Source organism: Orussus abietinus, unplaced genomic scaffold (assembly GCF_000612105.2).
Source record: "Orussus abietinus isolate OABI.00-Male unplaced genomic scaffold, Oabi_2.0 scaffold1, whole genome shotgun sequence".
NCBI lineage: Eukaryota > Metazoa > Arthropoda > Insecta > Hymenoptera > Orussidae > Orussus > Orussus abietinus.
The window spans coordinates 3,824,709-3,851,040 of record NW_019396017.1 but is presented as its reverse complement, the minus strand read 5'-3'; the positions used below and the strand labels follow the sequence as shown (position 1 = coordinate 3,851,040).

At 49.0% G+C, this 26,332-nt stretch overlaps 1 protein-coding gene across 3 annotated transcripts in view; it reads right to left on the bottom strand.

Moving 5' to 3' along the window:
• Window positions 1-25,532, bottom strand: part of LOC105698134 (potassium voltage-gated channel protein Shal) — a 76,041-nt gene extending 50,509 nt beyond the window's left edge. For all 3 annotated transcript variants that reach the window (XM_012422124.1, XM_012422122.1, XM_012422123.2), the window contains exon 1: window positions 24,418-25,532. In XM_012422124.1, the coding sequence (XP_012277547.1) occupies window positions 24,418-25,532 (1,115 nt within the window). The remainder of the gene's footprint in view (window positions 1-24,417) is intronic.
• Between the last annotated feature and the right edge of the window lie 800 nt (window positions 25,533-26,332).

Below are 26,332 nucleotides of genomic sequence, written 5' to 3'. Positions count from 1 at the left end.
TTTAACATCGGTGGCCAACCCAGTCGGAAATAAACGTTTCTTAAGTGTGAACACGTTTTCTAGTTTCAGGTCAAGCCCCTGATCTCTCGGCTCAGTTGGCTGACCAACGTGGTCCGTAACTACTGACACGGCGCGGACAGATGCGTCTGACGCAGATGCGTTTTTTCCCCTGTCGTCCTTAGTGCCTCTCCCCGCGATCATACGAACGGATGAAGAAACTTCCTATTCGATAGGGAAAAAAAAATTCCAACATTTATTTCATCCGACCTAAGGAGTATTGTGAATGATCTTCGCCTATTCTAAAATGACCAAACGTAAAATCCTACCGGTAGGTATTTAACCCAACATTTAGAGATTTGCCGTGAGGCACGGTCGACGAATCGCACTTCGTCCCTCTCCGAAGAAAGGAATTGTGAATTCTGTAATTTTTCGCCATGGCCGATTGCGCGGACAAGGAGCGACCGCCATAGCAGTCATTCTCGGGGAGCGTCTCGCAGTCTGCGAGTTCGGATACGAGAATACCTCCACGAGCGACCTCGACCCGATTCTCGGCGGACTTTCGCGGGCTTTCCTTTGCCTGCAGCCCCTGCGTGTCCCACGACCTTGCTTACCCCTCGACCAACGGCTACCCCGTCCCAGGAGAGACCCCCTGCAGAGTTTCGAAATAACTAAAGCCCGCCGGCGCATCCCCGGCGTCGTTAAACGCGTCGAAAGGAGGGAGAGATGCGGACGGGGCGAGCGATGGGAAGAGAGGGAGGGAGAGACGCATATAACTCTTAGCCACCGGTCCGGAGAAGAACAAAGAGGCCGATATATCCTATACTGGATTAGAAATCTATTTTCGGAACGAGACGCAAGGCTTGCGCCTTAAATATCGGCGATTCTCGCGCGGACGCGCCCCGAGCCGCTCCTCCGAGGTACGCCGATAACGCAGGAGCGACGCGCCGCGTGACGTCACCGGCCGAGGCCCGCCCGCGAGTGACGGAAGTGCCGCGAGTTCGAAATCCTGCGGTCGAGCGAGGGGGCGTGGCCTCGCGCCCGGTACGAGCCCCGAGCGACCAATCACCGGCTCGCTTTCCCCTAGAGCCGACCCGGGCTTTGCGCGCGCTCGTTCAATTTCACAGACTGTTTCGTCGTGTTATAACCGCCGGAGAAAACAAAAAATTGATAGCACTGGAGGCGCGTTCTCGCGACCGACCAGGCCAATTGATGGGTTTGACCAACTGGCAGCGAGTCCTATTAGATCCGGCCAATGGCAGCTGGATCGAAACAACCGTGGCAGGCGAAAAATTGAATGACGGAGTAGAGACGATCGATACTTATGGTAGGCGAAATATCTACATTTCACGTGGAAATAGTCGGTTCCACGTACGTTACGTCGAAAGGCGAGACTTCTAAAGAGTCCGAGTCTCTGTGACAATTGCACAACGTATTTACAGAACTTTGGAGAAAATTTCGAGTGCATTACGGGACGGCACGTTGAGGTGGCCATAGGTGTGGCAATAAAAGAATGGACCGACGATAGAGCTTCCGCAAGGTGGCCGGTTTACTCCACTCCGGCGCAAGTTTTACGACGGGGCCACGTGTTACGTATTACTTCTAACGTTTCATGTGCCCTTATACCCAATGCCCTTTATGGCTACACGAACGTAAAAAGTGTAAAATAAATGCGATTTACTTTACGTACCACCCTTTCGCGCGACACCCTAACGTGCCCAAAGCAACCCTCGAATAACTTCATGATAGGTTTTTCTACTTGACTTAACTTTTGGAACTTAACGTGCGTTTGCGAGTCTTCGCTTTACTCTGCGAAATGTTTCTCTTATTGAAGAAAATGACATAAAAGACGGTACCGCGCCGGAACGTTATATGTATAGTGTAGACATCTCCAGGCAGGCGGGTTAAGCGAAGAGAAATGGAAATGTAAATTGAAATTAGCTTATTAGGTGTAATCTTCCGTCCGCAAATTAATTCAATTGAAGCCGTCCCTCCGGCTTGAAATTTGACTAGTTTCTTGGCAGCTCTCCTTTAATCGCCGTTTTATCGGAAACGGAGCCAAATTTATAAAGGTCTGTCTGGAAAGAAAGCTTATGTAGCTGCGGAGCGTGTCGTTCTCTTAATCTCGTGGCGATTAATTCATACGCCAGAATTTATGCGAATGAAAGGAATTAGGTACGTGTTGGAAATTAATTATACGGGAAGTTGTGCTCCAAAATCCAAATGAGCGTTCCCCTGATGACATATCAAATGATTCGGCTTATTACGGCCTGGAGCTATCGATCACCGCGCGTGGAGGGAAGGTGTTAAGAGTAAAAGCGCATGATGGCCCACCAAGAAGAAGAGAAATTGGCTCGATTGCGCCGCACCTGCTGTCTCCACGCAAACGGATTTAGACCCGACGAGCCGTCCTAAACTAGACTCTACTCCCACGGACCAAGACCAAATAAACCGAGAACGGACGGAAGTCCGATTCGGCCCAGTTTCGGTGTCGGCTGAAAAGAAACGGGGCTGAAAACCCAGGATTACGATTTGTTTAACACGCGACAAACCTTCTACTCGACCCTTGATACGAAGCGAAATTTCTACTCCGACTGATGAGGGGAAAAAAAAATGAGACACCCCGTAGACGCATAGAAACCAAAGAGAGATGAAATATCGCTGGAGTCCGCGGTGCAAAATATCCACCTTTGAATTTCTGGTTTTCTTCCTCAGTTTTAGCGCGAATTAATGGAACTGTCAGCCGGTTTTCTCTGTTTCCGACTTCACTTACCAAGCCGAGAGAAATTGATTTTCAGCGCCGATGTGGTAAAATCGCATCGAGCCGGACTCCTTTTTTAACGCGCATCGGTAAAACGCTTTTGGGTTTTGCGAAAATTCAATCTTCGTGACCCATATCCGTGATGAAATAATTCCTTTCTATATTCCTAAATAACTGTTGAATCGGTGAGTTAAAGAAAAAAGAAATAAATGAATCGTTAGTTCCGTTCGTTCGTACTCGATGAATTACGAGCAGGGAGAATGTAGTGCACTCCAATGCCACGTTTAAATGAGATATATATTAATAAAATAATTTTTAACCTTCGCCGAAGTGGACCGCACGTGGTGCTGGCGTTAAATCATTAAGCTGGGTCCTGCCTTGTACTCTCACAAAAGTGGGTGCAAAAAAGCGGCCGCAAATAAATGGAAGATTTATTCAGCCTTCATAGAAACGGATGAAGGAAACGCTTATGACTCATCCCGCTGAAAAGAGGAACGGGCGCACCCCTAAAAGCTCGGAAAAATGATATTCGGATCCGGCCAAAGAATTTATTTACGCGATACCCCCGGAATTCAATCCGGAAATTTGTTTACGAAGCACTAGCGGAAGTGAAGTCGCCACCCCTGACTTTGTTTTATAAACCACGAAGAGCGGTGCGAGGATAAAGGGACAAACGAGACGTCTTCCGAAACGGAAACGGTCACAGGTTTTATTTGGCACGGATTTTCGCCGGAAACCCGAAGGCCAAAAACTGTCGAGTCTCTGTCAGAAGTAGCAGAAACTAAAAGTCTTGTCCACCCTTTTGTCATGCGAGAAGGCAGAAAGGAGTCCCGGTAATAGTCTCGATTTTAAGATTCCAACTTCCTTTTCCTACCAAACGGTCCTAAGAACTTTTCCCGATAATTAAACCTCCCCTGGCGATTCGAGAAAACTTCCCTCGAAGACAGCTTACGAACTACTTCCTTTCGATACGTTATTAGTCGGGAGAAAATATCGAAGTATGAGGTAATACCTGACTACATTCTGTCCCACATATCTTGATATTCAGGTGTACATAAGACCGTAAATCTAAAGATACCCCAAAAGTATCCTTTATATTTCAACGCATTTAACATTGGATTATTTCCCCCCTGCAATTCCCTCGCCAAGTAAATCCAGCTTTCGGAAATATTTATCCTTCTCTCATTTTTGTCCTTTCTCCTTCTCAGCCAATTGACCTTAAATTTTCTTAAGCACCCTCCGAATTCATCCGCACCCTGACCGGCGTAGAAAGGGCGGATTTTCCGAGCGCGGGTTTCCATTTTCGCTTTACATTTCCGTTCACGTAGCGAGTAATAATCGCGGCTCGTCGAGCGTGGTAGTTACATAGTCGTTAAAGTATCCTGGTCGAACAAGCCTCGGCTTTATCCCACTTTTCCCCTCGTTCCTCTTTATTATACCCTCAATCGTTCGACTGGTAATAAAGCCGGTATTACCATTGTACGTGGTCTCCTCGGAGGAGAATTTCAAAATGTTCAATTCGGACCAGCTGTCGTGAAATTTTACCGATATAATAGACTTTCATAAGGGGCGTTATCGATTTCGGAATAGAGGTCGCCAAAGGCCGTAGCTAAATAAAAAAAAAGTGTTAATTAGACAGAGCTATTCTCTAGAGTAGCAAGTTTTTAATTCATTATGAACGATTATCACGTAACAATACCACGGGTAGTAGTTGCGAAATATACCAAAAATTATTTATAACGTTTGTCGTGGAATGTAGATATATCTTGAGCAATTGGGTTGCGGTGGTCTTATCGTATTTCCTTGTTCGCTTCTCTTTCCTATCCTCTATCATTCCCCCGATAATGAAAGCATTATACAAACAACGTCCAGCATTATCGCGCAATTTTAATCGCTCCTCTTTATTATTGTCTCCATTCACCGTTCAGCTGGTGACAAAGCTTTTATAGCCGTTATTCATGGTATTCATTGAAGAGAATCTCAATTGGAATCAGTAATTACGAAATTGCCGGGGGAAAATGGGTCCTCAAACGGAGTGGTGAAAAGTGCCACACCACCCACGGCGAATAAAACGTTCTTTTCACCAAAACAGGATAATTAAGAAAGTGCGACAATTTGTCGTCGGATGTGTTCCAACTTCCTGTTCCAACAAAGAGCTTCCAAATGATCGTCGAAAATCCTCCGGCGGCCATTTTGGCTCTCGAGCTTCCAATCTCGCTCTTTCATTTTGAATTACGGGGTGATACGCGAAAATTTCGCGGTCGGTGTGCACCAGAGATGAAGTGGTTCCCTTTGTTTGGACGCGTAGATGAGAAACGCCCCGACGGTGACGGCTGTGATCGACGATCCCGTAAATCCGATACGATCCAGGATCGAGCGAGTGGTAGCTTACTCCACGACGACCAGAAGATGTTGCATTATAAATAACTAAAGCTATAGGGCATCGATTCTCCAAAGGCAAGACCCTCTCACGGATAAATGCCAATACAAGTTTGATAGTCGCGTCCGATCGAGCCCACCTTCGAAATGATGGGCAAACGAATTTACCCGAGGAATTTCCCTGATTATCTATTGATTCAAGAGTTAATCCCATCTTGAAGAAAAAAAAATCACCGGCGCAGGATGACAACCGGAAAGAGCATGACCGACGGTAGCAAAGTAATCGCGCAATTTGGCCGAGGTTAACATCGCGTTCCCTTAAATGGCCGGGAAAATCAGCGAAACCCTGAACCGATGTTTTATTACGGCATATGTCTGCATCAAATGGAATAACTAGGCTCTCTCTCAGAAATGACAAATTACGGTATACGACGTCGACGGCTGCACATAACTTGGACTTATCGTTGGAGGAAAGGAAAAACAGGAACCGGTGCCCTGCGGCTCTTGAAGCGTTTTAATGTAGTCAGAGGTTTTTGTTCCTCCACTTTTCCAGATCTCGTCCGTGACAATTACAGAGAATCTCTCCGCACTTTACGGCCCGATGTAAATCGGATCGCCACTTTTTCCGTCAACCGTTCAAGAATTTCGCTATCGAGCCGTTTCTTTGAACGCATCTGAACATCACTCTTCCCCGGACGGAATTAACTCTTGTCGAGCTCTGGCAAAGTGGAGGGCAATTGTAAACGCGCGAAGGAGGGTATTAGGGTATTCCTTAAGACTTAACAGCTACGTGCAAAACGGGAACGGCGGGTGTCGCAATGTCGTCTACTAACGCAAATGTAACGCGACTCCTTCCTTACGCAACCGGATGGCATTAAGAAGGTTTGGAAGCCTCGAGAATGACACCTTTGAGACTTAGTTATTACCGATAATACGCCATAACGTACGATCGCGATCTCACTCCTCTCGATTTAAGAGACGTGGTGAAAAAATTAATACGGCCGATTCGGCCTACGAAGGAAAAAGTTAAATAAAGTATCAATGGAGATTCTCCCGTGGAAGAGAAATCGGCAATTAAAGTCTTAAGCTAAAGCCGCTTCTCGAGTTGAGCTCGTGCGCGATTCGGTGGTTACTAAAGAGAAATCCGCGACTTGGCACCACCTCCGGTCTGACAGCCATTATTTTTCCAGGGCGCGAGTTAAAGCCCCCGGACTTTTCGCACGCCTCTCGTTAGTTAATAAATAATGTACGGTAGAAGGGATGGCGAAGTAGGTTTAATTTGTATAACAGAGGCGCGGAAAAATTCCGCTTAAAGCGCGCCCTCGTCGGCCGGATTGTACGAAAGGGGCGCTCGGCTCTAATACAGCCTCATTACAGGCTGCGCATTATTCCAGCCTGTAATGAGAACGCTACTAAGCTCGCAAACGTGTTAGCGTGCCACCGAATCGCCGAGGGTTTAAGCCGTTCACGGTAATTGGTAATGTTCGTCCAATCAAACCCTATCCCCCACCGCTGTCGGTGATTACCGATTATTGGCAGATTTTTGCATTAGCGGTTTAAATCGCGACTCCGCGACCTGAAAACGCTACCGAAATTTCAACTCGTGTTGGCTTGAAATAGAAAAAAAAAAAACATCCTTCGCGTTTGGAAAATATTACTCCGCATCTATTGTTCCATGCGAGTCCGATAATGCACAGTACTGGCCTAGTGAGGGAAAATTTCCTCGGTCGGATCGACTTTGGATCGATGAAATTACTTGGTAGGAGGGAAATGACCTCGGGAAAGCTCGTTCGAATGGAAAATTTCTTTCGATCTGAAAAGCTGTCGGTAGCAGCACCTCGGCCCGATCTTCGTGGTGTAAAAGCGCCCTAAGGGTGGGAACATATAGACGAGGAACACAAAAGCCTCTGTCAATCGATTCTGCAGATAGTTTCCTTGACTTATTGATTTTCTCACCGAGACAACTATAAGGAAACGAGTCCAAATGTGGACGGGTAGGGTAACAAAAACGACAATTACAAGAATCAAAGAGCGTCGAATGGTCATCCGATACTCACGGTCGGTGTTTGGATGTTCTTTGAAACATCCTTGCATCGACTCGCCATTTTCTTCGTATCCGGTTGCACAATATGGCAACGAGCCAGATTTTTTTTGCGAGACGACCAATCGAGTTTACAGCCGGAGACTTCCCTGACAAAAATTAGATTCGGCCAAAGAGACTCGAAGGTTAAGGCTTTCCGAATGACTTTTTCCTCCTTTCCCGCAGAAGTTGAACGAAGCGACTCACGACTAAGTGAATATACGAAAAAAAAAAAAAAAGAGAGAAAATTCAAATCGAATATTGGGACCCAAAAGCAACAAATCGAACGACGAAGACGATCCGCTTAACTGGAGCAGCATGAAAAATTCGTCGAAAGAAAGAGTGAATTAGATTTCATGAATTTTTCTGCAAGACCGCACCTATCAATCGACGATATCGCGACGGTAAATTTAATACAGTGGGGGTTTTAAACCCGTAAAAAGTAACGAAAGCCAGGAGCACCGAAAGACAAAGCCGGGTAATTACCCCAAGGCAAGGTTCTAGGGTCGGAAACGGTTTGGGAGTTTAATTGTAAGTGAAAACGACGTTAAAGAGAGTCTACGAGCGATAACGTCGCCGATGCTTTTTTGGGGTGGATGGAATTCTCTTAGAAATTCGCGGAAAAAAATTGGGCGGCTACAAAGGAGGCCGACGTGCTCCCGGAAAATGGCCTGGATTGCCCGGGCGTCGGGAAAGACAAGAGATAAAACGGAAGGAAAGGCGGGAAAGGTTTCACGTTCCACTTGTTCCTCGTTATCGCAGCCGTTCCTCGCGTAAAGTCCACCTCGTACTTTTGTCGCAAGGTATATCCCAGGGTGTAAGCTCACGGAAGTCTACCACTTTCACTCGGGCTCTCATTGTCCGCTTCCGGTCGCGCCAACTTCCAGAAGTGTAGCTGGAAACGCGCCAAGAGGTTTTCCACAAACGAGGCGTCGAGGGGAAGCGAGAATACGCGCGGATCGCCATTGAACTCTTTCGCGGGTAACGCGGGATCTCTGTCAAAGGAATTGGTCACTCCCTTAAGAAGAGCCCTTGCTTTAAGAAAGTGACCCAGGTCACGGAATTCCGAAATCGAGTCTCCCTCGAAAACGAATCGCAGCTTGGAGCTGCGACTTGGCGCTTGCAAATCGTTCCAACAAACTACCGCCAACGACCTGATGTCACATCTAGCTAAGAGAAATTTATTTCTCCGTCCAAACTCTGAGAAAAACCAACGTTTCAAGAAATTTCTAAATTATGGCAACGCCTGAACAGGTCTTCATATCCAGGCTGGAGGATCGATAGAGTTATACATAGGTGCTACAAGACTTACATACGTACCTATGGTGGGGAAATGGACGTGACATCGGGAAAGACAGGGAGAAATGATAGGTTACAATGCCGGAAGGGAATAAGAGAGAGGGGGAAGGAAATGTAGATCACTGTTGACGGCGAGAAGAACTACTAAATAAAACGGGGCAGCTGTATAAAATGTAGTACCTAGCTGTAACTAGTCTAGGAAGTCGTTTCACCATCGGTGCGCCCTAGGGCTCGCCTTCGTCTTTTCTGGAGCACGAGGTCTGTCGAGAAAAACCCTCCTCTTGTCAGTCCTAATCACTGCGCGGCTTTGAACTGTATTTCGACTGTCGACCTCTGCTGAAACGAGTCTTGAACCCGTCTAGATCGCCACGACAGGATCGGAATCCTTTTCCGATGTCACCGTTGAAGAAGGCCCCTTCGTGTCGCCTTCCAGCCGTGACATTTCTCCCCCTTTTATCGAAACTCTTCTGTCGTCCCCGTATCATAGCGATAGCTAATCGTCCGTGCTTTCCCTCTTTCTGGCGATCCCCTCTGTTACATTGTCCTCCCTCTCCCTCCTTCTTGACCTATTTACTTCTTGCACTTATATTTGCCAAAGTAACCGAGGGGTCTATTTTCGCCCAAAGAGCGAGGATTTCTCCTTTATAATATTCATAATCGAGAATATTACCCTCGACTCACGGTGTCGCAATTTTGCCATCGTTGACAAAATTGATAATAACGGGTTGGGTGCTTTGATATCGTCGTTCGCGACGTGTGAACGGGTTAACCGAAGTTAAATAGCACCCTTCGGAAGTTCCTGGGAGGCTAAGAACGCGAAAACACGCTATGTGATCCGGTCACGCCATTGAAGGAATTGTAGGAAATCGTGAGCACACCATTTTGGGGTGAAAAGTGCACCCCGAAGTCCTTCGACCTTAAAGGCTTCGGATCGGCACGAAAGGTTAGGAGCGGTCCTTGAAAACGACCCATCCTTTAAAATCTAGACCGTCTAGATTTTTGAAAAATTGCTTCCTCTCCGGAGCATGAAAGCACTCGGACATGGTTCACTGTGTTCGACCAAACGTGGCTTTTAAGTCATAACCTTTACACTGCACGCGATGAGTTATTCAGTCGATGCTATTTTCTCCGCGTGAAACTCTAACATCGACGCGAGATCCAGCGAAGATAGGTCGGAATTTTTATTTCGAGACCTTGTAACTAAAGTTCAATAAAATAGTGGTTAAAAAATCCTACCATTAATTGACATCGATACCAAAGAAATGATTTTAGAATTTGAATCGTTTATAAATGTGTATCAAAAAATGGATGCTCCACTTTCCGTGCCAGACCCTCGGCCCTTTATTCTTGGTCCCGAGGACCCTTAAAGTGCCATCCCTTGCTGGATTCTCTCCGGGAATTGTTTCCTGCCTGATATCAAGGATCCTCGAATCTCCTCTCAAGGATGGCCATATACAACACGTGTTCGATCGACATCTAAAAATACGATCCTTTCAAGAAAATATGGCGAATGGCTGGAGGACGAACGGGAAATCCTAAACCCAAAATAATCCTTCCCACACACATAAATCTGCGCGGGGTTAAAAATATCCCGTGACACATGAATCCCCTTTATTCCGAAATCAATAAGACAAGGTGGAAGAAGAAGGAAAAAATTATACACCCACGAAAACTTTTCGAGCTTTCTCCTGCAGAATTCGGGAGTGGAGGAAATTCTGGCCTTCCATCCTCTCTCCTCTTCTCCCGCCCTCTCTCACTTTTTTCCTCTCTATGTCTACCTCGAAAATGACAAACGTTTTTGCACGTGACCTGTCATGTATATTTAAATCACGAGCCGTTAAGCCCGCCCGGAAAAAGCTCCGGCGACACCTGACCAGGGTAGTTAACCTTCGGTTGCTCGATCGATCCCGAAGCTGACTACGATGACAGGACGAAAGCCAGCCTCGGCCGATTTTCTAAATAAGTATTCTCTTTATGTAATCCGACCGCTTTTTTCTATCCATGTCAGCAGACCGCGTGGAAAAATATTTAATATAGATTTATCTAGCTTAAGTCGATACCTCGAGCTCGGCTTTGGAAATTTCAGAGGTTGTCCCGGGTAAACGATCCTCCTTGGTCGTGGAAATGGATCCTTATCCGGGATTGTGGATCCCGTGATAACGGGGTGGCGAATCCCGTGCAGGATTCGCCAGAAGCGAAACAATTATGTAACCAAAGCCCGTAGCCCCGAATCGGTGGATCCTGCAGAATTTACGTGCCTCCCCGAATGGAATACCAATTCGGGAACACCATCCGGGAGGGGCGAGACGAAAATCTGAGAAAGATGCTTCCACAACTGCCGAGCCAAAGCCTCTTTGATTTTCCACGAGAAAGGTCGCGAATCTGCCTGCATAAAGAGGAAAGCTCCTCTAAAGCTGGGAAACATCAGGGGCGCTTGTCTTCCGAGAGGTCTCGAGGATGCGGAACAAATCGCATAAAAGTCAAATTCGTGAGGGTAGGTCGAGGAGAATACAGAATAATAATTTGGAAGAAAGGTCGGTGCGTGACGGATCGCCGTCCGTGGACCGGGAAATGGAAGTCTAATTTCCCAGGGAGGAAGCGATCCTTGCGATCTCTCGCCCGAGGCATCGCCCGGTTTAATCGCATCCTCGTGTCGATAATTACGGGAATCTATCCGATTCTTCGGGGGAATTGGATATTTCTCCGGGAAATCCTCGAGCGACTGCTCGGAGGGCGGAAATGGACTCCACTTCCGGGAAAATGGCTCTCCCATGGCGAGAACGGGTCGAAGAAAACGGGGACGGCGCGGAAGATGATGGAAAGACGGCGCACTCGTTAAGAATCACCGGGAAATTATTGACATGGACTCGGGGAGATCCGCAGCTGCGATGGAAGGCGCACTTCAACTGGGAAATCGCTCGTTCCGGCGGGCAGCCTGCAACCCGGAAACGGTGCACGCTTTTCCCGAAATTGCCCATTCCAGCCGGAACGCCAACTTCCGTCGACGATCCGCGGAAAGTGGACCGGCCTAGTGGTCTGGTGGGGAAATTTTCGCTGAAAGAATCACTTTTTACCCGACGTCGCGCAAACATGGATCCCGAAGAAGGAGCCGTCGACGCACATTTTCCCTCCTCATTTTGAAGATCCGATAAGAAATCGTTTAAGAACGCGATGAACGCTCCTGAATTTTAGATCCCGCGTCTAGGTCGAAGGGAGTTAGCAATTTTTAGGATAATTCCTAGGAAAATTGTCCTTTCTACGCGCTCCTTTGCCGGGAGGCTTTATCAGTTTTGCGGCGCCGCCGCTATAATGGGCAAGACGTAAAATCGATAGTTAACGAGGCCGATAAACGCTAAATAGTTCCCCGACTACGCGACTGGGCGGCCCAATGTGACAATCGTCGCCAACTATTGTCAGCTTCTGGGGACAAGTCGGATACTCGTGCATAAATACACGTGCACGCATCGTTCCTATGGATGCCTACGCACGTATATCCGCGTTCTCCTCCATTTCCCTCGGAGTAATAACCTTCGTGCACGTACAACTGGCACGTACACAGACCCGCGTTTACCCCCGACACTCGCAAAAGTCCCTCGACGCGCCTTTGCCGGCGCACCTCGCGAGTACGGAGTTACGGTCAATAGAATTGTCACCGGCTTCTCAATTCGCCGTCAACAATGCCTCCGAGATTGTTGCGCGAGATGCTAAAGGCGTATTTGCATTCCCAAGTGCACTTCGCCCGTTACGAGACAAAGTCGCGCTAGTCCGCCGAGGGATTCTGGATGGGCCGGGATCCTAACGCGCCTCCACCGGCGGCTACGACTCGAGATTTGCGCAGCTCAAAGGAACCATTCCAAGGGGGACGAAAAATTCACTAGGAGATATTCCACCTGATAATACGAGAAGATAAGCTACGAGGAGAAAAAAATCCCATCCCGTGCCAATCGCGAGAAAATCCATACCCCAAGCAAAAGATTTCCCCCCGACCACTGTCAAACGCGAGGAATTATATTTTCCATCGGTAACCATTGTTCCATTAATTGTTTATGTCAGGTAATCGATCGCGTCGCTTTGAGCCCCGGCAACCGTTAACTTCGATTCCAAACAAATTCCTCTTGTTTGCAACTAATTTCGGGAGAACCACTTTAAACAGGTACCAAACTCTGCGACCGCCCAGTCGGAAATCGATGCCAGCGGACTTTGCGGGCGGCCACAAATTTCGGGACTCGTTTAAAATCTGATAACGAGTTTTCCCTTTATCTCCCGGGGCCAAAGAGAAACGGAAAGGTACCCGGTGCGGATCAGCGAGCTCGCCGCAACAAATCGTCCCAGTTCTGACGTTCGTTCTTTCCCATTAACGCGAAATCGCGGATTCGAGGGCGCCATTTTGTCTGCCGGTTCGTAATACCGGATGGATCGCGATCGATCGTTTCTCGTTGCGTCGATATAGGGACAGACGGTAACAATGGCTCCCGAAATTCCAACCTTCCCTCAATATGCCGCGAACGCGCATTAGTGGACGAATATCGGTGGGAATCGCATGTACCTACGACTTGCGATAATCGAATTAACGACGACGCCGACAACGAGGGCCTCCCCTCGTTGTCGAGCCGCGAAAATAAAAGCCGCGATGTTAACGGACTGGCGAATCGACCGAAATCTGTTTCCATCCGACGAAACGATGCGGCATTTCCGGGGGACAAAAAAAAAAGCTGCGCCATTAAACCATTTACAATGGACGCGTGGAAATATTCCGGGAGGCGTTTCGTGAAACGTGAAAAAATGCCACCAGGCGATAAAAATTAATCTTTCGTATAGAAAGTCGGGTTTACTCTCGTGGACGGGAGGTCGATTCGGAAGGGTCGCGAGAAGAATACCAATGTTCTGATAAAAGTCGCCATGGGACCGATAAAGGTCTAATGCTTTGCGTTATGAGGTGGGGTCGCGCGAAATGGAGGCCAAGGAAAAAAACCGAAGAGCCCTGAAGAAAAATTCCTTAATTCGGGGAAAATTAAAGGAATCGCATAAACGACACATGCGCATCCGTATCTGCTCCTGCATTTCCCATCCGATCCTTCCGATGTGACTCGAGCATGCAAATGGACGCGTCCAAGGATATACATCCGTATATATGTACATCCTCGGTGCCTCCATTTACCCGGGCGCGGTACGTCAAAAGGATCGCAGGGCAAATGCAGATGTAGATGTAAGTACGACCAACTTTGACACCGACAATGAGCGAACGTAATCTCTCTTCACCCTGACAGCTATACATTCGGATGGAGTCCATAGAAATTGAACACGGAGGCGGATCGGGAGAGGAGCGATAAATGGCGCGAGCAATCGACGAAGGGCTCTTCTCTTCTTCGGCAGTTATTAATTCTCGAAGGATCCGGGATGATGGGTTTACTCGGAGAGCAAGGTTTACCCCTTGGATGCATTAAATCGGAAGGGTCGCTCGGCGAATACGAATGCGGATACGAAAAGGGATATAAAGAAGGCCGGTGCCGGTGGAGGGCGGACATAACCTCGCTCGCGTTATCGGACGGATCGAGGCTCGAGTCGTATAAAGTCGAGATGAAGCTGAAAAGAGGGTCGGAAGTGGAGGGAACGGATTGAGAGGGTTTACGCCGAGTGGGCGGATAAAGGGGCGAAAGAACGAGGAGGGGAGATGATTAGAACGATCGGCAAACACTCGGCTAAACCGCGAACTCCTCCCGGCTCGGTTTCTCCTCGAGCCGGGCGCCGATTGGCGCTCCGCCAAGCCTTTCTCCTCTATTTCCGTTGGAACCTCTTCGTCGCGAAGAGAGGGAGAGAGAGATATCCGTTACCGTGTACGCGTTTTCCCATTAAACCGCTCGGAGTTGCGAAATCGGGACTGGGACGAGTTCCGGGCGAACGGATCGACGCCGAATCGCTCGGAACGATTACGACAAATCCGGTTAGCCGGATCCGGTCAAACGACCGGACCGGTCGAAACTCCTTTGGGAACGGCTTGCTTGGGATCAAAGCTCCGCTCGATGTTCAAAAGTGTATTAATAGCCTGTTTAATGATTATCGAGAAACCGGTTCGGGTAAAATTCTAATCAGGGCGACTACACCTTGAACATGGACAACCAAGGTGGCCATTTCGAGCGCCGATCGATGTTCCGGAAGTCGGGGATAAAGAAAGCGACTCGTGAGGATGAAGAGGATCATTCCCCGGTAACGAGGGCTCCCTGAAGCGTTCTCCGAAAACTTAACTTCGCTTTTATTTGGAGGAGAACTTTTTCCAGAATTTTTCTTGCGATCGAGAAACGCTCGACGGAGCCTCTGTGAACTTTACCGTGAGAGTTCCCATCCGAGGCCATTTCCCCAGGACTTGTCGCTGATTGGCGCGATGCCAAACGGCGGCCCGTCACTGGTGCAACGGAAGAGGCTTTCCTCTGTGCACGTTATTCTCCATAAAACGGCTCAAAGCCACGAAATGGCGAGCTTGCGAGCTCCATCGAGCCCCGAGAAGAACTCGAGGCGGAAAGATTCGGGTCCCTACATTTATTGTCGCGGAATCACACGAAAAGGTTTCTTCGAAACAAGACTCCGTCATTATAGAAAATTCTCGTTACTTCATAATTCAAACGCAATTATCGCCACTCATTCTTTTTGCAGTAACCTCGTTTGATTTTTATTCTTCAACGGGTATTATTTGTCGTCCATGAAATATGTCCTTGGCGCTTAGCGGTGCAGTTTACGATAAGTGTAATTGGAACTGAAATAACGAGCATGTAAGCCGAGCGAGTAAAGATTTCCTCAATGGGAAACTACGTGGAAGTATGTCAATTAGGGAGTTACGGCTTGGAAAACGTGGCCGAAAGGCGTTGAATGGTCAAAAACGACCATTCTCGGCTAACCAAGGTCAAAGTTGTAAGAATTCCCTGCCGGGGGAAGTTCGTAATTAAAAAAGTTTCCTCAGAGGAAAGTTCCACTGATAAGTCTCCTCCAGCCTCGATTCCTCGAGAATGCTAATCCGCGGATTGAAACCTGCCCGATTTTTTCCAAAGGGCACCGTCAGCCATTTTTCATCAATCTATCCCGGTGGCCATCGTGGATTTAGATTTTCCGGTGAATTTTTTAAACCGCCATCGAGAGACGTTTCCCAGATTTTTCGCCGGTCGAATGCACCAATTTCCGGAACCGTGACCATTAAAGTTGCACGGCATAAGGGAGATATTACCATGATGCATCCCGGCCGTTACCCAGATTGAAAGTAGAGGTACGGTGAATTTCCCCCTCGCAAGCCACGTAGAAAAACTCGGATATCGATACTGGCTGAATGATTTAAAATGACGAAAGCGCGTTGCGAAAAATACGGCTAATTCGTAGCTCTTCGCTGGACAATTTTAAGGGCGTATTTTGAAAATACCTAACAGGTGAAAATCACAAGATACAAAACCCTTCTCCATTAGCTCGAAATACGAGGGAAGTATTTAGAGCGGAAATTAAACGGAGGAGCAGTTGCAGCATGTCGAGAAAATTTCAATTCCAATGCACTTTCCAGGACGCTGGGATTTTCATAGGAAGTAACCTTCGTGACATTAAAGCTAAAAATAAACAATCCCCCGTGTCACAAGTCCCTTGTGGCACGTGCACGTATGTGATACGAGCTTTAATCATGCCCTACTAACTAAACCTCCTTTATTTAACACCTCGGAGCTGCGAACGCAAAGTAACATTGCCGTAGAGCTTTTCAGGGACTTTAAAAAGACCTCGGGATACAATCATTGGACGAGCTACTTTGAAGTATAAAAAGATGACATTGGATCCCAGAGCTGTTTCTAGTAGCTTTGATTTTAAAATATATGAGATTATTTCCTATTTAACTGAATGAACTATTAAAATGAATTTAACGATAACGCGAATAGAGATCGTAAAAAAACTAGTTATAAGCGGAATGAAAATCTAGAGGAGTTCCTCTAGATAATCCACAGTAGGACCTCGCTATTATCATTAGGATGAGAAAATGGCCAAGCCGCGTATCACTTTCCGCCATATGGAGCATTTGCATGTCCGATGCGAACCTTCCTTCTGGCCTGCGGACCAAAGCTCCTTTATTTACACTTCACGGATGCATTAAGCTCCCGGTGACATGGTCGTTAATGCTCCCAAGGTTTTCTAAAAGTACGAGGTACAATCGCCGAAATGATCATTCCATGCAAAGCTAAAAGAAAGCACCGAGTCAGTTTACCAAGACATTACATATTTCACATCGGACCCAGCAAAAGAGCGTAATATAAACGTTGTTAATGTCAGTCGGAGCTTTCGCATTCTCGAATCTAGGTTAGGTAGGGTTCTCAACTTCTCACCTAGCAGTACTTTTTATAGCGACATTTCTGGCGTGCTCCTGAGTGCGGTAAGTTTGAAGCTCTGCTGAGAACATAACGCCGACGAGCTTATTACGGAAGCTTCTTCGCCGCCTAACAGCTTCTCTGCATATTTCTTTCGTTTTTCCCTCTCTTTCCAAAATATGGACGGGTTTGCGGTCTATCGTAAAATCGTTTCTGTCCGATACAAGCTGCTACCACGGTAGTCGACATTTCGCGATGAAAAACGGAACGGTGGGTTCCCAATGCTAGCCAAAGCTTTAACATTCACGAATCCGGATTAGGCAGAGTTTCCAACTTCCTTTTTATAGCGACGTTTCCGGCCTGCTCCTGAGCGTACTAAACTGCCGAAACGTGACACTGAGGTCTTTACCACCGAAACTTCTTCCTTGCCACCTAAGTCCTTCTTTACCCGCTTCCGTTGTTTTCATCCTTTTCCTCGGTAACTTCTGCGCAGCCTTACAGCTGGAAAACACTCCACCGCGGTCAATTTTCAATTTCGAGGTGGGGTCCAGTACGTTTAAATTATTTTTTTCAATTTTTCATAATTTTCTATCTTCCTGACGTTTTCAATTTTGTAGGAAATTCTACAGGTGCGGAACCACCTTTTTGGGGTTAGAAAAGCGAGGGAAAAGGATGGCATGGGTCGCCTTTGAACCTTTGACCTCCCGAGGTCGACGGGGGTTATGTAAGGGACATATTTAAAGTTTTATGAAGGGAAAGAGGAGAGGAATAAATTGTGGTAATCCCTGGGACCCTTCGGGTTACCTTCTCGAGTTAAAGTCCCAATCGAGAAACGCGAGTTGCTTGCGAATATTTGAACCATCATATTTTGCGTAACACGAAACGATCGTATTTTTGTAACGACATCAATGTCTCTTTCCTATTCTCTATTCCGACAATGGATAACGGGCCTAACAACCTCGTTAAAAAATATAATACCCCCTCGTTATTGTCCAGAAACGTTATGCAACCTACACGTGACATGTCCATGGAACATGCCATCGATCTAAAATCGGAGGAGGTAAAACATAAATAACGTAGTTAGCGGTCTCTTTTATGTCCGAGGTCCACGACTGGCACGATTTTACAACCGATGACAGCTCCAGCTGTAAGACCATACCATCCGCCCGAAGGTGAGAAGCTATGGGGATAAAATAAGAAACGTCTTTTTTCTAGAGCCCGGAAACTTGAACGGTTCTTTACGATAAACTTGCAAGGAAGTGGTAAAAATAAATACTCGTACAGAAGGTAGCCAGGAGGTGCACTCGGAATCGCTTGAGAAAACGCCTCGAAAAAAGTTTCTTACGTTAGAATAACATTTTGCCTTTCTGGTAAACTCCGAGGAAAATTGTTCTCGTTAGAGCTGACGGTTTCCGTAATTTACGAGCACTAAGAGGAAAAGGTGAGCCTTTGAACTTGCGACCTTCTAGGGGACGTTAAGTGCGAGACATATTTAACGAACTCGTGGAAGAGATAAATTATGTCGGTTCGTCTGGGGAGGCTGGCAAGTTAAACTTAAGCTCGATCCAAAGAACGCGAGGTTGATAAGCAATATCGGGTAAAGCGGCGGTCCCTTTGATGTCAAGATCGTGATTCCGGGTGCAGCGAGCTCCATGATTGGCTGGCAAATAGATTTGACAGCTGACTCTGTGGTACCACGGCTACCAATCTACCTAATGATCCAGACGCGTTACCTCGACGAGTTTGACGTCGCTGTAATTAGAAACAAATGGCGGACATGCGGAGAGATCAAAACAGACAACCCGCGCATCCTTCATTTTTCTGACGATCCAATTTTAACCGCGTTTCCGATCCGTCTGTATATTTTTCCCGGAATCAATTACATCCGTCTGTGAAACGTCGATTTTCGATTTCCCTGAAGCACGGCCAAAGTTCCCTAACCGTGATCTACGACAAAATTCTGATATCCAAGTTCTGACAAGAGAAATTTCCCTCCGAGAAGTCCAACTTTGAATTCCCCTTCGGGAAGCGTCTCAAAGTTTATTAAACGTAAATGATCGATGTAACCGCAAAAGAGTTGGACCACGAAATCATGCTCCATTGATTCTTACAAAGTTCCCGTCTTATTCTTTGCTCGTTTGAGATTAAATCTGGGACGGCATTTTTTAATATAACTCCTAATGGGATTTTCACTCTTCCACCCCATTTCTCGGGCCCGCGATGTAGAGTAATTTTTAAATCATCCCGCCGTTATAACGTAGGGATTGCGACGCCTCCGATCGAGGTATGACCCCTACTTCAATGCCTTCAAAGTTCCTCGAAATCTTCGAAAACTTAAGTGCCGAGGGATTTGAAACTTTTAAAAATGAAAGAATTACGAGGCTTTGCCGCGTAATGGTGGGTTAAATGCAGGTCGCCATTCTTCCAGGTACCGTCGAGGTTTAATTTTTTCAGAAAAATGGATATAACCACTCGTCATCAGGAGACCAAATTTACATGCTAATGTATGCATTTTCCCTGACGCATTTGGCAGTGCCCCTTGATGCAGTTCCTATGCAAAGGCTACCGAAGGTCTATCAATCTCTCCACGTGCCTCGTCGGCAATAGAGTCGAAAAGTTATTTCTCTCTCGTTTCCAGGTTAGGTCACCGGGGAGGTTTCCCTCTTTCCAGGTTTAAGGCGCCTCCACGGCAACTTCGGTGATTTTTCTCGAAACATTTCCTGCCCCGCCGAGGCCGTTTTCCCCCGATTCTTTGTACTTTGCCTTCCCTCAAAACATTTGCATCTAGCCGCACAAAGAACGGCTACCTAGAGGGACGCTTTTGTGCTCCGGCCGAGCACAGAAATGACGATGCCTTTCCATGAGACTCGTTATTTCTCCTCCATGGGTTCCCCATCTTTGCGCATTGCGATCGTCGTGCTTTAGCTATTTATGAATGCGCCCGTAGGTCCACCAACTGACCCTCGTTTTACCGCATCCTCGACTACAATGCGGTGCAGACCGCAGGATTCAACCTATCCTTAACAAATTCCTCCGCAGTAGGAAAATCGAAATGCTCAAAGTCGGCAAGAAAGAGCTAATTACTTCGCACGTACACAGCAGCGGGATTACTTGGCGGCCGCGAAGAAAAATCAGAAAATGTCTGAAAATGTTTTTCGCGCAGTTTTCGAAGCGAAGGGACGAGTGCGCGGAAAAAAAAAAAAATGTGCGGAGTTAGCGCAATTTCGTATCCCGCATTGCGATTGCCGCACATTTATGAAATTGCCGTCCTACGATGGCTCCGTCGTTCCGATAACCTATGACGAGGGCGATCCTTTTCTTGGCACCTTCTTTACTTTTCGCCATTACGAGTCCCATATCCGTGACACGATTTGGCCTGCTTAAGAGACGCATTCATAATCGCATTTCAGCCGAGACTGCCTTAAGTTGACCCTGCCCTTGATTCTAATAATAAAAACGCCAAATTCCCGAAACCGTCCCGAAGGATGATCAAATTTACGCGGCGTTATGAAAAAAAAAAAAAAAGAAAGAAAAATTATTATCCGAGGAGGGGAACGTTAAAATACGTTCATAAAGGATGTCTTACATTTAATCGTATTCATGAAATTCGCATTAGCTAGATACCGCTTTTCGCACATTTACTCGGGCCTTGATCATGCTTCTCAGGTTTCTAGGCGATTACAAGCGAAGAGGACGAGATTGGAGGTTAAGTCCCGGCTTAGCCGCGAGGCGAAGGAAATTTCTTTCATCGGTTAGAAAAATCTTCCTTAGGTCGAATAAAATTTTGTGGTCCAGTCGAGGGGTCCAACCAGAGTTCCAATTTGGAGAAAACTCAGTCCAGACTGGTACAAGCGGAATCCTCCGACAAAACGAACACCCCAACTTCGACGCTCGGTGGACTCGGCAAAGAGAAATGAGGGTCGGGTCTCCGGACTTCCCTTTATGTTTCCGAAAAAAATGTCCATTCCCTGCGAATCCTTCGAATCGTCATCCCCCGGGTCCCCGAGAAAAATGGAGGTCAGTTCGGCAATGCCTAGTCGTTTCCTAGACGGCACCACCCTCGCGCCCTAACCCCAAAACACCGTCCAACCGTAAGGAAAAAAATGGCGACTGCTAAGGTGGAGGAGAGCTCGTTTCAAAGATATGGATCCAAGCGTGAGATTCCACATCGAGGAAACGCGATCGCCTGAAAAATGCTCTCGACCTAAAAATCCCTTAGATTTTTATTTTCTTACCCTCCAGCGGACGTAACTGCCGTATTCCCCCGTCTTTCATAATTGCTCCCAGCTGTGCATACAATTTAAGGGAGATAAAAAATTTACGTTGCCTGCACAAGAGAAAGTTACCCCCTTAAAATATATTTGACCCAACTTCGGACGGAAAGACTGACGGAAGTTGAGCAAGGAATTCATTAACGTTTGACTCCGTGCTAATTGCTATACCGTTGGTACTACGTTAACTTGTACGTCCTCGAGTAAATGAGAATGTTCAGGTGCGATTCCGAAATTACTGCCTCATGTCGTGATCGTCACGATGTTCGGAGAACGTTTAAAGTCCTCCACGCATCGAACACCTCGGGGAAACCCTCGAAAAAAAAATCAAAAAAGGGCGTAAGATGAACGTACTCAAACCGTTTAAATGTTGAACCGATTAATCCGGTGTACATTAATGGCGAAAGCTCCCAGGTCGCCGGTAAGACGGATCGGCAAACTTACGCGAGGGTAATTGCGGCCCATCGCGCTCAAAGTGTCCGTCATTCCAAGTACGCGACCTCGATCGAGTCGCGACATTTCGCGCAAAGCATCCCGGGCCACTATACACTCGAGAAATAACGAGGGCGTAATTAATTAGAAGGAGGGGAGCGATCGGGAAGGGAAAAGAGGCTGCAAAAAGTAGCAAAGACCGGAGGGCACGCTTTTAGCCCAGTGACCGCAATGTCGGGGCGACGCAAGCAAGACTCGAGCCTCTTTTACACGGACCGACGCGAGCCCGATCTTTTTCCGGAAGCAAGCATTTAGGTAGCTTCCCCTGCGGAATAAAAAGGCCGTTTAAACTCGGCTCAACATCCGACACCGAGAGCCATTACTTCGAGACGTCGCTTACCCTCCATGACGAATCATCCTCCCGAAGGTGGACGCGCCATGGGCGGCCATTTTTTCTAGATTACCGAGGAAGAGACATTTCCATACGCCGGAAGAGCAGCGAACCCAGGAAGAACCACGACCAAGGACGTTCTCCTCCAAGAAACGTGACGAAGCGTCAAGAGATCATCCCCTACCTAGACCAGGAGGAACGCATCCCGCCATTCCTCGAGTATTAGCAATGTACGTGCCAGACCTGCCCTACGTACGTGGATACGTATTTCCGGAGATGCGTGAGATTCCGCGATGGGAGTCTCGCGATGCAGTCACATGCCACCCGGTCGGCAAGTGTAGGTGGAGGCGCGTCTACGTGCAACCACGCCGGCGCATACGTACGGTACTTAAAGTCCACCGCATAATTTACATTACCACTTGCGAGATGCCCCTTTTACCCTATTTTTAGACGGTCCTGCGCATCCGTTCTAGGGGTGCCACCTTCGAGGGAGGTCGCGGGACAACCTAGGCATATGCGAAACCGCCCACGTTTATCTCGGGCCTATTTTTAATTAAAGCCCTGCCGTCGAAGACGTTTTTGCTCATTCCCGAGAGGTCAACGGTGCGAATTTACGGCGCGGACGAGTCGTCGGCTGACCTGGGTATTTTCAAAATCACTTTGACCCCGAATCAATTATTAATTACCGCTTCGCCGTCAAAGAGTGAAACGAGGTCGCGCGATACGACTAGTGAAATTTCTAGGGAAAAATCTAGCGTTTCGGATAATTTGTCTAATTTTTCGGAGACTCGATGATGCCGATCAACGATTAGGGTCGAGATTACGAATCGAGCTTCGAGCGATTCCCTGCACCGGCGTTCGGAAATAGTGCAAGACGAAGATATCGGTAGGTCCATTGGGTGGAAAGCCAGCCACGAGCCCGTTCGGGATCCGTTCATCTTCGGCGAGTGTTGTCGGGTTATTTGTGGCGACGCGATATCCAAGAGTAGGTACGCCCAATTCTCGTCGGACAAACGTCAAGCGCGAGCCAATAAAGCGCCATATTGCACTATCTTTGTGACCGGAGACGCGAAACGCGCCGACAAATCGGGACCGAAATATCCCCCGGTCCGTACATTGTTCCTAAACGAGGGGGCATTCCGCTCAGGAAATCGTGAATTACAATCAGCTCTTAAACGGCTGTAAATCCCAAGCAGAGATCACCGAGACACCGTCGCACTTTTAAGCCAGAATGGCAATGCTCATCGTATGAAAAATCAAAGGCGATCGATTCTCAAAGAAGGAAATAATTTTCAGGGATTCTCCAAGTGATTTGTAAAAAAGCTCGTAGCTTAAATGCCAGTCGGAAGTTCATAAAGCAACCCAGGTCGCGATCCCTGCTCCTACCGTGCACAAAGTGGCGAGGATACACCGAGCTCTCGGGTCGCGGTGGTGATTGTCAGCTGTCCGGCCGCGAGAACGGCACGAAAATATCATTGACATAGATTCTAGGGTAGTAAAAATAAATGCAAGATAAAGCCGCGGCGGGTGGCCGAGAGGATCCCCAAGAGGGAGGCTTCCCTCAGCCTCCTCAGGCTTTCTCCGGCTTTCTTCAGCTTTCTTTGGGTCGACTCACTCCAAGCGAAGACGAGGAGCTCCGCTCGTGCATACGTTTAACGAGAGCTCGGAAAGAGTCCATGCACTGGAGACGACGCTTCCCAGAGAAGCGCCTTATTGTCCGGACACGCGAATGCATATACCCGGAGAGGCATCTAATTCGGCGGAGGCGTTAAAGAAAATAAACTCCGACGACCCTTTTCGTTTACCCCGTCGCGTTTTTCCTCTCCATTGGGAGGTGGAATTAACGCCGAAATTTCATCGACCCTCGAATTCGACCGAAACCTACCGTCACCGATCATCCCTCGATTTAGAACCGATCGAAAGGGTTGCTCGGAGTTATCAGAAAATTATACTCGACTCGTTCACATATCCGGAAAGAAAATCCTACCCTCCTCTCGAGGGGAAGGTAATTACTCGTCACCATCGCGAAAGCAATTTAACCTGGGGTCAATCGATACAAAAGTCGTACCGTGAGGAAAAAATAAGACCCATGGAAGAACGTTCCTACGAGACCTTTGCCCAAGATATTCGCATCGTTTTAATAAATTGTGGATTTTGAATACTCATTCGAGGTTCGAAAAAGAGGACCAGGGGGAACGAAACGCGCATCGTGGAAAAAGATGTTCGATTCCTATTTGAAATTTGGAAAATATGAAAAATGAAGTCTATAAAGGGGGACGTCCAGAATCGTCGGGTCCTGGGATGCCTTCGCCTCGCGAAGACGCGAGGGTGTTTACCCCCCGGGAGGGCGAAAGAGCCCTCGCGCCCACATGCTTGCGCTGAAAAGCATCCTCGAGGGGGAAAGAACGCTCGAGGTTCCCCGGGCGGGGAACAATTAGTCCCGGACGGCAAAATAAAAACCCATCAATTCCCCGTGGACTTACCCGAGAGTCGTCATGGTGACGATGGTGTACCAGAAGGCGGCGGGGATGGAGGTGAAGTTGGTCCCGTCGACGTTCTTCTCGGCGTAGAACATGACGGTGGCGAAGATGATGATGGCCATGGCCAGGGAGAAGACGAGGAAGCCGAGCTCCGAGGCGCAGGACTTGAGCGTGTAGCCCAGGATGCGGAGGCCCTGGGAGTGCCGGGAGAACTTGAAGATCCGGAAGACCCGGAAGACCCGGAGGGTGACGAAGGCGCCGGAGACGTCGTCGTTGTCGGTGATGCCCAGGCCGATGTAGTAGGGCAGGATGGCGACGACGTCGATGATGGACATGACCGAGCGGGCGAACTTGCACCGGCTGGGGGCGGCGAAGAGCCTGAGGAGGTACTCGGCGGTGAAGATCATGACGCAGGCCGTGTCCAGGCAGAAGAAGACGATCTTGTAGCGCTCCCCGCAGGAGAGGGTGCCGGCTCGGCCGGGCCGGTTCCCGCAGGGCACCGTCTCGACGACGTTGGCCAGGACGCTGACGGCGATGAAGAAGCCCGTGACGTAGTAGAAGACCAAGGCGGCCGTGGAGATGTGGGGGTTCTGGAAGGCCCGCCACATCTTCTGCCGGATGTCGGTCAGCTGCTGGAGGTTCTGGTCGCCGTTCTCGCTGAGCTTGTCGTCCATGAGCCGCTCGGCGTTCTCGCGCTTCCGGTCCCGGTAGTCCTCGTAGCAGCAGTCGCCGATCACGTCGGGCAGGATCCCGAAGAAGGCGAGCTCCTCGTCGTAGCTCGTCAGGCACTCGTGCTTCGGGTAGTGCAGCTTCCCCGTCCGGTAGTAGTTGAGGATGTGCCGGAAAATGTCGGGGTCGCGGTCGAAGAAGTACTCCTTGCTCTCCTCGTCGTAGAAGAACTCGCGCTCGTTCGAGCCGAGCAGCGTGTCGGGGTACTTCTCGAGGGTGTTCCTCCAGGTCTCGAACCGGCGGCCGCTCACGTTGATCAGGAGCTTCTCGTCGTCGGCCTTCCGCCGGTCCTTGGGAATCGGCGGGGGCGGCAGCGGGTGGGTGGCGATCGGCACCCACCCGATCGCGGCCGCCCGGGCGAAGGGCAGCCACGCGGCCACCGACGCCATCCTCGGCCGACCTCTCCCGACCTCGACCGCGGAGCTTCGGCTCGGCCCAAGGAACCTCGGACGGCTCTAGCGGCCGCCGAGCCCGGCCCGGGCCGCCCTCGGCCGCCGCCCCCGGAAGCGGCCCCGCATGCCCGCCAACCGACCCCGGCTCCTCGGCTCCGATCAGCCTCGGTCCTCCATGGGTCGGCCACCGACCTTCCGACCACCGAAGCTTCGACCTCCCCGGAACGCGCACTTGGCCGGCGGTCGGCGAGAGTCTCCCACGTGCCGCGTCCGCCCGCAACCCTCTCCGGTCTCTCTCGCGCCCCGACGTGGAAACGATCGCCGGTCGCCGCGGCGACTACGTCAGCGAGTCCTCGCTCGAGGACTCGCGGCGGAGCGACGGAAAGCCGGATCCGTCTCCGGTCCGCATGGCCCGACGGGCTTCCGACGGAGGTGCGTCGCGCCGAAGCTTTCCGAGGTCTCGTGTCCCCTCTCTCTCGGGCCGTGAGTCCGAATCGGTGGGCACTCGCGCGCGACTGGTCGAGAGCTCGCGGGAGCGCGCTCTCTCGCCGCTCTCTCGCCGCTCTCTCGCCGCTCGCCGACGCAAGTCGCGCGCAACCAGCGAGCTTCTCCGCCTGGCTCAAAGTCCAAATTGATTTTTACGGGACGGCGTCGGTGGCGACGCGCGGCGTCCCAGTGCGGCAGCGCTCCGTTGCCCCGGCAACCGCTCCCGAGTCGTGACGTCATCCTCCCCTCCCGGCCGACGAGGAAGCTCCGGTTCCCCTGCCGGCCTTCTCCCCCCTACCTCGAACCGCGCC